The 19005-nt window shown below is 44.7% G+C and overlaps 1 protein-coding gene across 6 annotated transcripts in view; it reads left to right on the top strand.

Moving 5' to 3' along the window:
* gek (serine/threonine-protein kinase gek) overlaps positions 1-19005 on the top strand; it is a 494332-nt gene that overhangs the window by 272757 nt on the left and 202570 nt on the right. For all 6 annotated transcript variants that reach the window (XM_069304649.1, XM_069304648.1, XM_069304646.1 and 3 more), the window contains exons 14-15: positions 6914-7080; positions 14631-14772. In XM_069304649.1, coding sequence (XP_069160750.1) covers positions 6914-7080; positions 14631-14772 — 309 coding nt within the window. The remainder of the gene's footprint in view (positions 1-6913; positions 7081-14630; positions 14773-19005) is intronic.

Raw genomic sequence — 19005 nt, 5'->3', positions numbered from 1 at the left:
GATGTAAGAAGGAGGCAGAGGAGAGGATAGGATAGGTGATTGTGGAAGAGCTTGAGAAGAGGGGAGAGGGAGAGAACCTGGACATAGCTAGGCACCCCATCTAATAATGTTCTGTATAATACCTATACATTGGAACCTCAGTTTTCGTATGCCTGTTTTCGTAATTTTCGGTTCTCGCACTCAATTTCTTCAAAAAATTTGATTCGGCTCTCGGTGGTCGCCTCAGTTTTCGGAGTTTGCTTTTACATGTACGGGTCCACTGAGCATGTGGCACTTCAGTTTACAAGTATCTCTGCCTAGTGATGATCGCATTTGAATTCTTTGTGATGAGTTTCATTGTTTTTATGCTTTTTTTGTTTCTGAATACTAAAGTTCTTATTATATATCATGCCATGGGTTCCAAGAAAGTCAGTGGTAATGTTCAACCTAAGAAAATAGTTGTGAGGATGACAATAGAGGAAAAACAAGAGTTCATTCATGGTGAGACAATGTGATGTCTCACTACAAACAAGTGTTAAAACTTAGGGAAAAAAACAAGTGTCTGTAAATAGATTCCTAGTAAGACAAGCAAACAGTGAGCCACAACCAGGGCCTAGTGGTATGCCTTTGAAACGTAAGAGAGAGAGTACCTCAGAAATGTCACCACTGCTGTTATACTGAAAGGGGATGCCCTTTCCATATGCCAACAAGAGTCCTCAGTAAATGTAAGGTACCTTTGAGTATTATTCTGTGTAAAATGTATTTTTTAGTTAATATATTTAGGGGGGTCTGAAACGTATGAATTAAATTTACATTATTTCTTATGGGAAAATTCGTTAAGGTTTTCATATTTTTTTGTTTTTTGCACCGTCTGGGAACAGATTAAATATGAAAACTGAGGTACCACAGTATTAACAGAAAGTTCTTGGAGAAAGTGATCTGTATAATTAATCCCTCGACTATTGAAGTGGTGATCTTGTGTAGAATTTTCCCTAAAATATTTGGAGAAGATTATCTCAGATTGTACCCGAGACTTCTAATGCTTTTAAATTCCAAGCACTTTCTTTTGTGTTGAGTAATGTGGTAAATTGTAAGTTTCCCGTAACAAACATGAACAATGCATGAAATGCTGGACTAACCGGGCTGTGGTGGGCCTGCGGGCCGCTCCAAGCAACAGCCTGTTGGACCAAGCTCTCACAAATCAAGCCTGGCCTCGGGCCGGGCTTGGGGAGTAGTACAACTGCCAGAACCCCATGCAGGTACAATCCAGGTAAATTCCTGAAATAAACATATACATAATGAGAAGATAAAAGTACATAAAGGAAAATACAGTGGTACCTCGCATAACAATCGCCCCAAAAGGCGAACATTTTGGGTAACAAACAGCCCGATCGGCGTCAAATCATCCCGTATGGCGAACGCTCGTTTGAGTAATGTCAACACCACATGGTGGGGTCGTGCTGCTTCTTGCACATTCTTGGACGCCTCCGACGATACACATAAATTATGTTGTTCTTGTTTAAAGATGCTAATGATGCTGGGTTATAAAGGGGTGACTGCTGAGATGTTGCAAAGCATTGACATTTTTGTAGAAAAAAAGAAATTAAATTTCTGAAATATAACAAATGTCAAAAAGGTTCGTTCGGTGTTCGGCAGGTAGGCTGCTCCATTATAACAATCTTTCTTTGTTTCAAATGTGTTCCATTTGTTTCGTATTTGTCATTTACGTCTCAATAATGGAGCAGCCTACCTTACATACAGTGAACAAACCTTTATGACATTTTCCTTTCTTCAAATGTGTTCAATATTTATTTTTAATTTGTCTTATAGCAAAAGGCTCGTTCAGTGGTTGGCAGGTAGGCTACTCCTGCCGACTAATGTTTCTTTCTTAAAAAAAACGTAAATAATAAAAAAAAATGAATTTTGAAAGCCAGAACAAATGTCAAAAAGTTTTGTTCGGTGGTCTATAGGTAGGCTGCTCCATGTTTCTTAATTAAATAAAAAAAATAAAATAAAAAATAGTTGAAACAATTTGAAAAATGGACAAATCCCATAAAGGTTCGTTCAGTGTTTGTTGGGTAGGCTGCTCCATTATTGAGACGTAAGTGACAAATACAAAACAAATGGAACACATTTGAAACAAATGGAACACATTTGAGATTGTCATAATAGAGCAGCCTACCCGACAAACTCTGAACGAACCTTTTGCTATAACAAATATGAAAGACTAAGGCTGCTGGCTGGGTTAGTACTGCGTGAGCAACCATTTGTGGCACACATGCCTCTGGCTCCCAAACACCTGTCCGACACGGTGTTGAAAGATTGCACTCAGTCGGTGAAATTCAGACCTTATTGTTTGAAGAACATAAGGGTCATAATATTGGTGAAGCTAGGTGCAATAAGGACTTAACACAACGGTCGGATGCAAGTGATATAGCACCTATGAGCATGATACAGTGAGCGTATCCAGTTGTAGCTCTGAGCACCACTCTTGCCATCTCCAATTTATATAGATGATACATAGATGAATCGTTTTCTGCGTTCAGTGATGATGCATCTGATACAAGTAGCATAGATGAACAGTGTTACTAGCTGCCAAGGTGGTGTTTTCCATAGACATTTTCAAGAATACCTGAATCTCTTCCTGACTGACGGACACTCTTTGAGGCTAGCTGAATCTCTTCCTGAGTGGGACCTTACAAAACGATCTTTTCAAGACTACCTTACAATTTGAGCTTTTCCTATAATCGTTTCAATACTACCTTATGCTTTACAAGCTTGGCTACATACCACCTACAAGTACTAAAGCCAAGGGTGCATGCGAGTGTGTTAATTGCAGGCACACGGAACGAAGAAACAGGAGGCGAAAATCTATCTGTACCTGGTGTACAGTACCAACAAAGGTACCAACAAAGTACAAAGTACGGTACCAACAAAGTACAGTTCATAAATGGCCTCCTCACGGAGTAAAATGCAGTATTTGGAGCTTTCACAGAAACCCATGCAGGGGAATTGTTGGACAGTGAGATCTGGATTCCAGGATATAACCTATACAGGTGTGATAGGAAAATTAGGTCACATGGAGGAGTGGGTCTGTATATTAGGGAAGACCTTGTATGCTCGGAGCTCCTAAACGTTACAAATGAGGTGGTAGAGGTACTGGGATTAAAAATAGAGAAAATAAATTTAGTGATTATACTAATATGCAAACCGCCAGATGCAACGGCTGAGGAATTCACAGAACAGATAAGCAAAATTGAGAATAGCCTTGATAATTTGGAGAACCCGATACCTGATATTATTTTCCTAGGTGACTTCAACTTGCCTAGTCTCAGGTGGAAAATAGCAAACAATAATATTATACCAGGAAATCTATCAGGACCTAACCAACCACAGATTAGAGAACTACTTAGATTCTGTGACAAATTTTCACTCAATCAGCAGATATCGGAGCCAACGAGAAATGAAAATATTCTAGATCTGGTCTTTACGAACAATGAAGACATTATCAGAGACATTACGATATCAGATACCACATACTCAGATCACAAACTCATTGAAGTGCAAACGACCATCAATACTCAGAATAGACCTAAAACGTTGATAAAGCAAGAGGGGCTATTCAGTAAATTCAATTTTAATAATAAAAGGATAGACTGGGAGATAATAAACAGGGAACTTACAAACATTCCATGGGGAACTGTTCTAAATAATACAAGTCCTACAGAAGGAATAGAAAAACTGACTTCAGAAGCGTATCAAGTCTGTCTGAAACATGTTCCTTTGAGGAAAGCCAGAAAGAGATCTAACGTAGAAAGAGAACGCAGACGACACTATAAACGCAGGAAAAAAATAACGGAACTGCTTATGCAGACACGAATTTCCCGTCAAAGAAGGAATAATTTAAATAGGGAGATTGAAGAAATCGAGCGGAAATTGAAACACTCATATGAAACTGAAGAAAGGCAGTTAGAACAGAAAGCAATTCAGGAAATAAAGAAAAATCCAAAATATTTCTTCTCATATGCGAAATCAAAAGCAAAAACCACTGCCAGTATTGGACCTATTCGTACAAGTGAAGGTTCATACACGGAGGATGACAAAGAAATTAGTGAAATCCTAAAAAAGCAGTATGAGGACATGTTTAGCACTCCAATAAACAACATGAAGGTGGAAGATCCAGACAATTTCTTTATGCGGGATATTCAAACCCCTGTAAATATAACTGATATAAACACGAGCGCACTAAATTTTGAAAAGAAATTGAAAACATGCCCATGCACTCGGCCCCAGGTCCAGACTCATGGAATTCAATATTTATAAAGAAATGCAAAGTGTCGGTAGCACAGGCACTCAGTATAGTGTGGAGGAAGAGCTTGGACACGGGGGAGATACCAGATGCACTTAAAATAGCAGACATAGCCCCTCTACACAAGGGAGGGAGCAAAGCATTAGCAAAAAACTATAGACCAGTTGCACTAACATCGCACATCATAAAAGTATTTGAGAGAGTGATTAGGAGTCAGGTCACCAATTTCATGGAGACCAATGACCTTCACAACCCAGGCCAACATGGATTTTGAGCGGGAAGGTCGTGCCTCTCACAGCTACTTGAGCACTACGACAAAGTCACTGAGGCATTAGAAGAGAAACGGAATGCTGATGTGATATACACGGACTTCGCAAAGGCTTTCGATAAATGTGACCATGGCGTGATAGCACACAAAATGAAGTCAATGGGAATAACCGGTAAAGTAGGACGCTGGATACTCAGTTTTCTGTCAAACAGGACTCGGCGAGTAACTGTCAACCATATAAAATCTAGTCCAAGTGCAGTGAAAAGCTCTGTACCTCAGGGTACAGTCCTTGCACCGCTGCTTTTCCTTATTCTCATATCAGATATAGACAAAAATACAAGTCACAGCTTCGTATCATCCTTTGCAGATGATACAAAAATCAGTATGAAAATTACCTCGGCTGAGGACATTGAAAAACTTCAAGCTGATATTAATATAGTTTTCGACTGGGCATCAGAAAATAACATGATGTTTAACAGTGATAAATTCCAGGTACTCAGGTACGGTAAAAATGAGGATCTTAAACATAATACAGAGTACAAAACACAATCAAATGTACCCATAGTAGGAAAACAGCATGTAAAGGATTTGGGAATAATAATGTCTGACGACCTAACGTTTAAGGAGCATAACCAAGCTAATATTGCGACAGCCAGAAAAATGATAGGATGGATTACGAGAACTTTCAAATCCAGGGATCCCATCACAATGGTTGTACTCTTCAAGTCACTTGTGTTGTCCCGTCTTGAGTACTGCTCAGTACTCACTTTCCCCTTCAGAGCAGGAGAGATTGCTGAAATAGAGGGAATACAGAGAACATATACGGCACGCATAGACGCAATAAAGCACCTAAATTATTGGGATCGTCTCAAAGCCCTCCAAATGTACTCACTAGAAAGAAGACGAGAGAGATATCAAATAATATACACCTGGAAGATACTGGAGGGCCAAGTACCAAATCTACACAGTAAAATAACAACGTACTGGAGTGAACGACATGGAAGAAAATGTAGAATAGAACCAGTGAAGAGCAGAGGTGCCATAGGCACAATCAGAGAACACTGTATAAACATCAGAGGTCCGCGGTTGTTCAACGTCCTCCCAGCAAGCATAAGAAATATTGCCGGAACAACCGTGGACATTTTCAAGAGGAAACTAGATTTATTCCTCCAAGGAGTGCCGGACCAACCGGGCTGTGGTGGGTATGTGGGCCTGCGGGCCGCTCCAAGCAACAGCCTTGTGGACCAAACTCTCACAAGTCGAGCCTGGCCTCGGGCCGGGCTTGGGGAGTAGAAGAACTCCCAGAACCCCATCAACCAGGTATCAACCAGGTGCAACGAGAGCAAAGTCGTGCTGTGTACCATGGACTACTTCGTTGACTATTACGCACCTCCAAAGTACTGAGTGTGTAATACAGTGTGTTACTGTGTAAATAGTATGTGAAACTGTACATATTGTAATTTTAGTTTATTTTTACCATGTAATATTGTGACAATAAACATTTATTGTGGACACCTTTCGGACACACGTATCACAGTTCCATGGAACATTATGAACATGCTGCTGTATACATATTGTAAAGGTCACAAATATGCATCATATGCAATAAAAGAAACAAATAAAACCGCACTGGAAATACATAGAACAAATATTTGAAAATATATTTGTGGCAACACGCGGTGCTTGAATGGCCTGCGCGACCGTGTCTGGGCGCTTCACGCACGGGCGACCAGCCCCTGATGATGTCACAGTGCACCTTGTCCACGTCCCCACAGCCAAAGTAAGTGGAATTTGGTTATTATTTTTACATAGACATGTTCAGGGAAGGGAATTTATCATTTTATAATGAAAAATGATTTTTTGGAACACTTGATGTCATGCACACTGGGGGAATTTCACAATAAACACAACAGTGGTTAAATGGGACATTCGTTTTGTATGACGTTCGCTTCACATGGCGAACACGGCACCGAAACGGATTAAATTCGTTATTCGAGGTACCACTGTATATGAAAACACTAAGGAAGTATAACAAAATTGTGAAACATACCATTGACAAGGAATATTTAAATTTATGTTTTATTGTAAAAAATACAAAGTTCTTTATTATTTTAACAAAAAATATATTATACTTTTAACAGTTCTACCTAACTAAAACTATTTAGTTTAATATCAATATTCTGGTGACAACAAGGATAGGTCTTTATAGTGATACAATTAGCACTCTTAAATCTCCCTCCCCTCTCTGCTTTGCTGACTCATCTGTGATCATGGTTTTATCATACATATTTATTACTCGTCCATTTCAAGAAAGTAAATTGCCACAAATCATGTTATTAGCAAATTAATTCTTTCAGGGTCGATCTGAGGAAGCTGAAGCCGAGGCGAGTAAAGAACGCAAGTTGCGAGAACGTTCAGAGGAATATACGCGGAATATAGAAGGTGAACTAGAGAAGATGCAACAAAGACCACAGGGCAGAAGTCCATCTCTCAACTCCATCGAGGCTTCACAAGAAGTATCAAGGTAACCTATTTAATTTTCTTTTGTTTAAATAGATGCACTTGTAGGTTCATAACAATTGCGTACGTTACACAGGAGTACAGTAGTCGAGTTCTTCTTAGAACTTTACCATTTAGTATTACAGTACTGTACTATAATTGCATTACTTTGAACTTCTTATCAAATTTAACTAAAGAAAAGTTTTTGAGAGAGAGCTATTAATTTTGTGATATGAAAATTTTGATTTCCCTCAGTAAACTTCAGTTATGGAGTGTGGATTTTCAATTATGGAGTGTGGATTTTCAATTATGGAGTGGATGATTTTCCTAAGAGGAAGCACTATGGTGTTCACGGGAAAGTCATTGGGCATAGGTAAAGCAAATTTGTACATTTAGTTATCACTTTCAGTTTCAAGCATTTTTTTCACCTTGAGTCAAGATTTTCTCTCTCTAAAATAAGGATTAGAGGCAGGAGCTAGAGAAATATGGATGTGTGTGTAAATAATGTTCAGTTAACTGTTCCTAATACATGTGTATCAAATGACGGGGTGTAAAAAAATAATATATAAAATAAAGTTGGCCAAATAAAATTTACCAGGAGTTTGAAAATAATTTTCTGGGGGGATCCCCGTCAGCTCCCCGGAGCTATCCAGGTTGAATGGATATGTTTACCTTTCTGGCATCAGTCACTGCATGGAGTTCTTGCCTCCCGGGGACCACGGGCCAGAACCTAGCCCCCTCTAGAAAGGCACGAGGAGCAATGGCCTATAGAGACCCTCCTGTGGTTGGGAGCATTCTATGTCTGCCATCAACCAGAATAGGCAGCCAGAAAGGTAGGCACCCCAAAACAAACCCCTATTCTGGTAAAACTATTGCTACACAAAGCCGAACAAATGGACAGAACTCCCCAAACGAAAATTAGCAAACGAGTATGATGTCATCATGTTGCTGCTGCACTGTCTGTGCTATCTCCCCCCCCCCCCTCTCCCCAGGAGGGGGAAAGGGGAGCCCCAGACCCACTCGCCGGCAACCCAACCTGCAGTTCTTGGCTGATGGGAGTCTGGTGTGGTCGTGCCTCTGGCTCCAGCTTTTGTTTCAATTCTGTGCCTTGTGGTGTGGGCTGTCTTTTCAGGTGGTGCATGAGCCAGGAGAAGTGTTCCACGGTACTCGGGCTGCATGTGCCTAGGGTTCCCTTCCCTAGGTGCCCTGTAAGTACTGCCCTTGGGGTCTCCTTCCACAAGTCACCTCAGGATCTACCTCCGCTGTGCCGTTTACTGCTCGGTATTTGGCCGCCCTTGGGGTCAGCTGGGGTTTTTCTTGCCCTTGTTTGTCTCTGGGTAGGGGGAAGTTTTTGTCACTGGCAGGTGCACGGGGTACTGCACAGCTAGTTTTCATCCATAACAGCGGCCGACTCTGTTCTGTCTGGGTTCGTTGTCCTCTTGCGGGGTTTTTCTTTTATTTTTGTTTTTTGCCAGGTGGGGAGGTTTGCCTTGTGGTTCCCCTTTGCTGTTCTAGGGGTGTATACAGATATTCAGTATATTTCTGTTTTGTGGTGGTACTCCCCCCGCCTGGCCCCCGTCAGTGGACATGCCTAAGGGGTTCAGCTTTAGAAGTTTGTTTGGTAGACTTGGGCACCGGTTCGCAGTACCCTGCCTGGGCTTCCCTTAGTGTGTACCAAGGCTAAGGGCCCTGGGAAACCCTACGGGGCCTGGGAAACCCCATTGGCTACGTGGTCCAGTGGATGTGACTCCCGAGTTTTCCCTTGCATCTTGCGAGTTTGAAAGTTGCTCTTTTCCCTTGTCTCAGGGTGACACTCACCGGTTGTGCCTCCATCATGATGCCTGTTGGGTTGGTGATTCTTTTGACCTGGAGTCGTGCGACGTGTGTTGTCTGTACGTGCTCCAGTTCACCCAAGTTGCTGATAATGAGATGTGGGTGCAGGCAGCTGTGGCGTTGCATGCTAGATTCGGGTTGCTGCAACGCGCTAGGTTGTTTGCTGCCCCGGATGCCCCGAGACCACCCCGTTTTGTTTATCGGGACCCGGACTTGGGGGGGGGGGGGGGGAGTTGCTTCGGCTCTAGTTCCCTCCGCCCCTTCTAGTCCTTCCTCCTCTGTTGTTTATCCCTCCCCCCCTTTCCCCTTGCTTCTGGCTCCGAAGCGTCTGAGGGTTTCAGAGTTGGGGTAGGGTCTAGTTAGTGGTGTTGAGACTCGGGTGGTCTCGGGGGTGTCCCCTTCTGGGGTTGCGACTGAGGCATTCGAGCCTGGTCCTTCAGCCGTAGCGTCTGGGTCTGGCCAGTCGGCCCCCCCCCTTTGTTCCTGCTTTTTCGGCGGCTCCCTCTTTTTCTTTTGAAGTGGGGGTTTGGAGGCTGGCTTGGCCCCGGGTCCTCTCGGAGAGGTTCCCAGGGCTGGGGAGGGGCTGACTTTGGGGCCTTGGGCCCCAGTGGACTCCGCCTTTGTTTTTCTGCCCTCTGAGTGGGGCTTAATGTTAAAAGGAAATGGGTTCTCTTTCACTCCCTCCGCATACGAATTGGATTTAGTGTATACCCCTCCCCAGGTTCGGTTCCATGATCCTGTGGGTTCCTTGGTTTCGTTTTTTCGGAGGTTTTCAGCTTCCCGCGCCCTGTCATCTGAGATGCGGGAAGCCCTTGCAGCTTACCTCCTGCACGACATGGATTATGCCTTGGTGATGGATCCGCGTTCCTTCGTGTACGGTTCGTCTTGTCTGTACTGGGTTCATTAGGAAGTTTGAAGTTCCGGAGTCGTTATGGTTGGCAGCCTGTCCTCTCTCTTTTCATTGGGGGGCTTGGCAAACGTTCTGTCGGTCCCGAGCGCGTGACTGGCGAGACTTGGACGGCGTTTCAGATTTTCTGGGGGGGGGGGGGGGCAACTTCGAGCATCTCATTGCTTGTTTGTTCGCCCCAGCCCTTCTGCGGGATGTTGGTGTAACACAGCTTCACATGAAAGTTCCTTCCCTTTCGGCTGCCTTGGTTACGGAGGATTTGCGTACTCGTTTCCTGCTTGCCTCGGCCCTGCATTTCTTTTCCCTCCTTGAGCTGGCCTCGGATTGGCTTGAGTTGGATGTGAGGGCACGTGGGGATGCTGCCGAGTCTAGTGCGCTGCCTTCTGCGTGATGCGGTTTCGCGGTTCTATGCTTCACGCCACACATGTCAGCAGGCGGTGTTTGCTGCTTCTTTGGAATCCGCTTGGGCCCTGGCTCTTCGCTTGTTTTCCCCCTTTTAGTCCTTTGTTGTTTGCAGAGTCTGCGGTGGTGCAGTACCTGCAGGCGGCTTCGGTTAGTTGTAGACCTATGTCTGTGTTGTCGTGTATGTCGGTGTTGTCTGTGTCTGTGTATGTCGGTGTTGGTGCTCCGAGGGGCTCATGGGAGGGGGCTTTCCGGAAGAGTAGTGCCAGGGCTTGGGGTTCCATTCGTTATGGTAGGCCAGTGGTGCCTGATTCGGGGCAGGCGCAGCCTTCGGTTCCATCTTTTTCTGGTCGGCGCGGGGAACGCCCTGTCCGCCGCATAGGTTCTTGTAAGGTGCGTCGGCCTTTTTGCTGTTCATCCCATTGACGGGGCGATGGGGATGGGGGGAGAGAAGCTCGCTTTCTTTGCTCGTGCCTGGTCCCACGATTCGGCAGCTTTTTGGGGCGTTTCTTGCGGCCTGTGGTGGCGTTGGGTGGCTCTTCATTCCTCCGGGGGGTACGGGACTGGTGGACCAGGCCTCTTCTCTTGCGCTCAGTCAGGCCACCTCGGAGTGGGTTCACTTGGGCATGGTCGAAACGATAACGTCCCTCAGGTGGGTTTCCCGCCTGTTTCCGGTCCCGAAACGGAACTGTGCAGACCTCCAGTTCATTCTAGACTTGTCCCGTCTGAACCTGTGGGTTTATTGCCCCTCCTTCAGGATGACTACGCTGTCCCAGGTCTGTCTTATGTTGGAGCCGGGCGCTTGGATGGTGTCCATGGACCTCAAGGACGCGTATTGACACGTCCCGGTTCATCTGAGGTTCAGGGACTGGCTGAGTTTTGTTGTGAGGCGTCAGGGTTACCGCTTTCGTTGTCTCACGTTTGGGTTGAATCTGGCACCTCGCGTGTTCACACGCCTTACTCGGGTCGTCGTGGCCCGTCTACATCTCTAAGGTGTTCGGGTGTTGGCCTACCTCGACGACTGGCTGGTTTGGGCTCCCAGCCAGTCCTGTTGTTTGCTAGACAGGGATTTGGTTCTTTCCCAGCTCGCTGGGTTCGGGTTCTTGGTGAACTGGAGGAAGTTCCATGTGGTTCCCGCCAGGTTCGGATATGGCTGGGTCTTGTGTGGAACTCTCGGATCGCTTCCTTGTCTCTTCCTCCGAAGTCTCTCCTGCAGCTGCGGTCTTGCTTGCGCCTGTTTCTGGGGGGCTTCTGGATCACCTAGCGGTTGCTCGTGGGTTTGTACATGAGCCTAAACTTCATGTCGATGGTCTACCCGCAGGAGTCGGGTTTGGCTTCGTCAGCTGTTCTGGTTCCTTCGGGGACATCCCTTCCGCCTCTCTCGTGATCGCTGGGTTCAGCCCCCAGGGGCCTTGCGGCGGCTGCTTCGTCGCCGGCTTCCTCCTCGGGTTTTTCAGGGTTCAATGCCTTGGTGCCTACCCACGCCCTCGCTTGATGTGTTTACGAACGCGTCGCCTCTCGGCTAGGGCTTTGTGACCAATGCTCACCAGGCTGGCCCAGGGACAGTGGGATCCGTCCTTCCATCAGGCCCACAGCACGGTGCGGGAGTTCGCGGTGGTGTGGTTTGTTCTTCAGAGGGTTCAGGTCGCCCGCGGATCAACGATCCGGTTCCATTCGGACTGCTTCCCGGTGGTTCATTGCCTGAACCGAGGGGGTTCGATGCGGTCCTTGCCTCTTTGGCGCTGGTCGCTTCAGGTGACTCGTCTGCTGAGTTCTCGAGGTTTGGCTTTCCTGGCGGTTCACCTGTGGGGAGTATCCAACGTCTTGGCCGATGGCCTGTCTTGTTTCGTTCGTTTATCCCCCAGTATGTGGCACCCTTCCCCGATTGCGAGGCCGTCGGGGTCGATGCCTTTCGGCAGGACTGGTCGAGGTGGGGGTTCCTGTACTTCTTTCCCCCTGGTTCAGCTGTTGCTTCAGCTCCTGACTCGCTTGGAGACTTACCAGGGGAGAGTAGTCCTCTTGGCCCTGTGGTGGCCAGCCCAGCCGTGGTTTCAGGCGCCGCTTGCCCGATGTCCGAACCCGGAGATTTTCCTGCTGCTCCGCCTCTTCCAACAGATCGGACCGGAGCGTCACGTGGCTGGTTCGATCTTCTCCTCGAGTCTTCGCGTATGGTGTTTTTGACTCGAGTTTATCATCTCTGATGATCAGGTGGCTTCCTTGTTAGTGTTCCACCTGCGGGCTTTGTCTCGGCGGCAGTGTGAAGTTTCTTGGTGGTCGTTCCGGTTCTTTTTGCGTCTTCGTTGTTGTGCTTCGCTCTCTGTTCGGGTGGTGTTGTCCTTTCTTCCTTGGTTGTTCCAGGACCGTCGTCTTATGCTTAACACTATCACCTCTTATCGTGCGGCTCATGCGGAGCCGCTTCAGTTTGTTTTTGGTATTGATGTTACTTCTGCACCGTTTCGCAAACTGTCTTGTGCGTTGTGTCAACTCTGGCCTGCTCATGCGCCACCTAAGCCATCCCGGTCATTGGACAGAGTGCTCTCTTTTCTTCTCGGTTTGTTGTGGCCCCTTTGGTTCAGGATTTTCTCGAAGGCTCTTTTTCTGTTGGCATTGGCCTCTGGGGGTCGGGTTGAGGAGCTTCATGCTCTCCTCCGGCTCATGGGTTTCTGCTCTTTTCGTCGTAGCGATGGTTTTGTTCGTCTGAACCCATCTCCTTTTGTGGCAAAGAATGAGACTGCTGCTTTCCAGAGGGGTCTTTGGGTTGTTGATGCTTGGTTGGTCAGGCCTGGGGTGCATCATGTTTTGTGTCTGGTAGTGGCCCTTCGCCGTTATTTGTGCGCCACGGCTTCTGTGTCTGGGGACACACTTTGGGTTCATTCGGTTTCCCTTCTTCTTTGTTTGTGGGTGTGGGTCTTCCAGGTCGTCCGCAGGGTTATTAAGTCTAGCTAATGTGGCTTATCCATGTGCCCATGACGTTCATAAGTTCGCTGTGCTTGCTGCCGTCTTTGGCAACGTGTCCTGGTCTTACATTCAGGCACAGAGTTTTTGGCGGTCGAACATGGTCATAGCTGCACGATATCTCGTAGACGTTCCTGGGCCTCATCGGGCCTGTGTTACATTTGGTCGGCAGTTGCAGCCAGTTGTCTCGACTTCGAGGTGAGGAGTGAGCAGCGACCGCCTCCTGGGTAAGTCCCTCTATTTTTTCCTCTGTGGGTAGTTAGCTCTGGGGAGCCAAAGGGGCTCCTCCCAGAAAACCAGTGTTGAATTTAATGAAACGCCATTTTCTGGGTGAGACCTGGAGGCTTCCCGGCATCCCTCCCTCCCTCCCTCTGGTTGGCGGTTTTCTCACGTGTTTTGACATCCAGCCTCAGACCTGAAGGGTGGATAGCTGGCACGGGGGTCTGGGGCTCTCCCTTTCCCCTCTTGGGGAGGGGGAAGCTGCGCAGACAGTGGCGCGGTGACGTGTGACGTCATGCTCGTTTGCTCGATTCTTTTAGGGGAGTTCTATCTACTTGTTCGGCTTTTGGTAGCAAAATTTCACCAAAATAGAGGTTTGTTTTGGGATGCTTACCTTTCTGGGTTCCTGACCTGGTCGATGGCAGACATTGAATGCTTCCAGCCACACGGGGGTTTCTATAGGCAATTGCTTCCCATGCCTCTCCGAGGGTGCCAGGTTCTGGCTCGTGGTCTCCGGTAGGCCCACAAAACTCCATACACATGACTGATGCCAAAGTCTGACACTAGTATATCGGCCTAGTAAGCTCCGGGGAGCCTCCGGGTCTCGCCCAGAAAATAGCGTTTCATTACATTCAATGCTGGTTTTTTAATTTATTGGTGATGTGCAGGTTTTTTGTGGTCATCTCATACTTTTTTTTATTATGCTTCTTACAGCCTGATTTTGTTACTAAGATCATAAACACCACTCCATATATATAGGTGAAGTGACTGCTGGGTTGCATCTTTGCTTTTCCACATGTTCAAATTTTGTGTGTCAGTGTAAGTTACATTTACAGAATTTCGAAGGTAACTGAGGACAATTTTGTCTCGGAGTATCAGTTTGAATTCCTTGGTTATTAAATTAATTAAATTTTGAATTGCGGCTACAATGATAAGTTTTATTCTTTTATTTCTTTTACTGTACAAAGAAAATTAATTTAAATTATATTGTGCATTTCTTAACCAGATTTGCATAATTAAAATTGTTAAATGATTATCATTGGGTTGCTGTGATAGTATATGGTGTGGGAAGTAGTATGACAATAGGCATATCTTGAACCCCTCTTTTGTAACACTTTGAACCTTTCTAGGCAGATCATAGGACTAGGCCCCGTCCTATGAAAGTGGGAAATGGGGGCACTGATCATGGCACTAAACCTGGGTTTGTTCACTCATGTATTATTATATATATATATATAATTTTCTTTATACTTTGTCAGATTAAAATCTGACTTAGAACGTGTTTGTGTGGACCAGGAGGAAAGAGCACAGCAGCAGGCTCTCCGACATAGTCACGAGATGTCTGCAATGAGAGATCAGCTGGCAGAAGCAGAGTCTATAAGGAATACACTTCAAAATGAGGTCAGTGAACTCTCTAATTAGGTTGTTTGACTATAGATAAATTTTGTATATTTTTTTGTGGGCAAAGGAAGGAAGGAAGGGGCATTAACCTCTGGGTGGCACTGCAAATAATAGTCAACAATACTTTTGTGCACAAGGGAAAAAAAAATTGTTTCCCTCCACGATTGTTAAAATGTGTTCCTTGATCATGGAAAAAATATTGTACGCGACACATTTTGGCCATAAAATAGGGCAAGGAAGTCTGGCAAAATTCAGTCTCTGAAAGATTGCACGTTCGGGGTCAATCTCCTCCACCCGAGCCATCAGGCGGAAGTTGCCACAAAGTTATTATTACCTAATTACACTACACACAGAAATCACAATTGCGTGATGCATCAAATGAACAAATCCACAAGGGCCGTGACGAGGATTCGAACCTGCGTCTGAGAGCATCCCAGACGCTGCCTTAATCGACTGAGCTACTACATGGTCAAAAGGAGTTGAAACCGAAGTTCTACTGAACTTGCTGGATCCTGCAGCCTCTCTGAGGCACAAACCAGGGTTTTACACAACTTTTCCCCATGCACTCGAGCTGTCAATAGGCTGTTCTCCCTCTTCGCCGTTACTTCATTACACACAGAAATTACAATTGCGTGATGCATCCAATGAACAAATCCACACGGGCCTAATTATTACCTAATTATTTCAATGTCTCTGACTAATTTTTCTTTTGTTTTTTTTAGCTATAATATTATTCAATAGTGTGTAGTGTGAAATATTTATGTAATAAAATGTGTGAACCATTGCTATACTCAAAAGTATGGTGTGCATATTAGTGATTCAATTATGTTCATAAAACAATAAAAAAATTTTGTTACTGTTATTACACGATATACACATTATATATATACAATGGGGCCTCAACTTACGATGCTAATCTGTTCCCAGAGACGGATTGAAAGTCGAAATATCATAAGTCGAAGCGATTTTTCCCATAAGAAATAAAGGGAATTGAATTAATCCGTTTCCCACCCTCCAAAATATTAACATACAAATACATTTTATACTGAATACAATGTTTTTTCTAACTACAATACAGTACCTAAGTTTATCTTACCTTTATGGAGGGCTCTTGATGGCGTGTGGAAGATGGTGATGAGGGGGGAGGAGGAGAGTTGTTACTGTTTGGAAGGGGAGTCCCCTTCCATTATCACATCAGGCAGTGATGTTTTCTCTGGGGTACTCTCTCTCCTACGTTTTGCCTGAATACCACTAGGACCTGGTTGTGGTTCAGTGCTTGTTTGTCTCACTACGAATTTGTCAAGAGACATTTGTTCTTCCCTTCATTTTAACATTTGTCTGTAATGATGCATCACTTTAGCACCATAATGTCCTTTTCTTAGCCAGTATGATGGATATCATTGACTGAGATTTGTTGTACTGCCTAGCCAGTTCAGTAACCACACACCATCTTCATATTTATGAATGATCTCGTTTCTGCTCTATGGTCATTCTTACATGGGATCTCATATGTTGAGCCTTACCACTGACTTTCCTGGGACTCATGGTGTGATATATAATAATCACTTTAATGTTCAAAATGCAAAAAAATCACCACAAACGCGGAATTTCTTATAGGCACGATCATCACTAAGCGGGCAGCTGTAGTAAACTGAGGCAGGTTGGACTGCGTGACCGGGAGCCACGCGCTCGGCCGACCCGAACGTGTACCAAGAAATATTGTAAGTCGACGACACCTTCGGATGTCGAGTCGAATTTTTCGATGAAATTTTACATTGTAACTCGAAATTATTGTAAGTCAGGGCAATCGTAAGTCGAGGTGCCACTGTATAAGTATCTGCATGTTTTGTTCACCATAGTGAACCACTAATCTGGTGTGGTGCATCGAAACAGCATAGTGGCCACCAACACACCAGTTAGCTGACGATGCTACCTCACAGCCAAATTTCCACCTCCCACCATACTGTTTGTAATGTTATTACACTATATACACACATTATATATACGTATTTACATGTTTTGTTCACCATAACTGTACAACTAAGCTGGTATAGTGTCCAAACATCATCACGGCCACCATACACTGCATGACACAAGTCACAGCAGCAAGCAGATGATGCCACCTTATTCACCAAAATGGCTCCTCCCACCATACTGTTCATGCAGTTATTACACTATGTACACACTGTATATATAAGTACTGTATCTACATTTTTGCTCACCTTAACGAATCACTAAGCTGGTATGGTGAGTCCAGACATAAGAGGCCGACACACAGCTGACAACGCCACCTCCCTCCCCTCACCAAGATTCCTTCTCCCACCATACTATGCACATCACTAATTCTCACCACAATGCTGCTATTATCAGAATTCTGGTCACTAAATCCTGTAAATCAATAATTTTCAAGAAGTTTATTTTATCAATGAACATGAGAAATCGTTTCAAGATTCTTAGATGAACCAAACAATGACAGTGTGCTGTGGCTAGGACTGTGAACATCTTGAACAGCATTGTGTTCATTGATATCTGAACATTGTACAGAATCTTAGTTAGCAGTTACATATATATTTTGTTGTTTGTATATTTTAGCAGTTACATATATTATACAACAAATTTGTATACCTGTACTGTATATACAATAATTGCCACTCAACGGTTAAACCGTGGGAAAAGATGAACCTGTTGGGAACCGCTGAGTGGGGGCACCCTGGGGAGCTGGGGAGCCGGTCAGCCGAGCGGACAGCACGCTGGACTTGTGATCCTGTGGTCCTGGGTTCGATCCCAGGCGCCGGCGAGAAACAATGGGCAGAGTTTCTTTCATCCTATGCCCCTGTTACCTAGCAGTAAAATAGGTACCTGGGTGTTAGTCAGCTGTCACGGGCTGTTTCCTGGGGGTGGAGGCCTGGTCGAGGACCGGACCGCGGGGACACTAAAAAAAAGCCCCGAAATCATCTCAAGATAACCTCAAGATAACCCTAGAAAATATTTACTTCCTCACTAATTGACAGTTTAGCATAATTTTATTCATAGCAACCTAACCACTTTCTGATAAAAGATTAGGTATACTAAGTGTGAGAGTTTGACTTAGTGGGAATAAATGAAATTGGTATAAGGAATTGAGCTCGGAAAATTTCTAAGAATTTTCTTTATTCTTTAACCTTTATTCCTGTCATGATATTCAATTAGGTCACCTGAGGAAGGACTTGCTTAGCTAACACACCAGTGTAGTAAGCATCTCATTCCTCACTCTGGGACCATATATGAACAATTGACTAGGCGCGAGCAAACGCCGAGACCCCCAATAAAAATTGAAATCCCCCCCCGTTTGGGCCGACGACCTTCGCCATTCGCTGAAGTGAATTTAACGAGTAGGTCCTGGGCTCTCACAACAGTAATTTATTGTTGTGTGGTGCCGTATATTTGGTCCACAACTCTGAATCAGTCTCAATTTTATAAGTCGAGTGTGAAGTACACTTGCATAACAATTATAATGTGTGGGATGTAACGAAAGAGTGTGTTAAACATAACAACTTAGTTTAACAAAGTTTCAATAAAGTTCTAACTTACTTAGTTTCAATAAAGTACTAACTACTACAACCAAACAAAAAGAAATATCAATGACGTTACTCGAAATCCTTCCTGCGACACTATCAATGACAGCTGGACACCAGCCCCTCGGACTGCATAATGAACTAACTCGAACATAAGCGTGACCACAGAGGAATCAACAAGAAACAAGAACTAACAGATATATAATCACAATTACAACAAATGACACAGTGGGTTTTGAAACACGTCTCCAGTAACCTCCTCCTGTTCTACGCCTCAGTGCAGTCTGCTTCTGCAATAGCGGTTGCAATGCAATCAAATCAGTAGCCTTTCAATGACAACAATAACTAATGGGTTCACTGGCAGCTCCAGCAACCCTTCCTCAAATTAATCTTTACGTTAACACTGTCCCAGGGACGATCAACAATCAATAACAATTTGATTTAAGTTAATAACAAAATAACATTTACATTAATTTAATAACTCTTACAACTGTCACTAGTAATGCGGAAATTACACAACATGCTACCCGTCGAGCATTCAGTGAGAAAATCCCATTAATCCCTGTACTACTAGATAGCTGATTAATCTCTTTACTAGTTACGTTAATTTACATTATCAGTTACAATCACTCAACGATGGTAAACTCTGATTTACAATGTCCAACGTGCTAAGAGAACG

Source organism: Procambarus clarkii, chromosome 52 (genome assembly GCF_040958095.1).
Source record: "Procambarus clarkii isolate CNS0578487 chromosome 52, FALCON_Pclarkii_2.0, whole genome shotgun sequence".
Lineage (NCBI taxonomy): Eukaryota > Metazoa > Arthropoda > Malacostraca > Decapoda > Cambaridae > Procambarus > Procambarus clarkii.
Note: the sequence above shows the minus strand (reverse complement) of the source record. Positions and strands in the feature narration are given on the sequence as shown.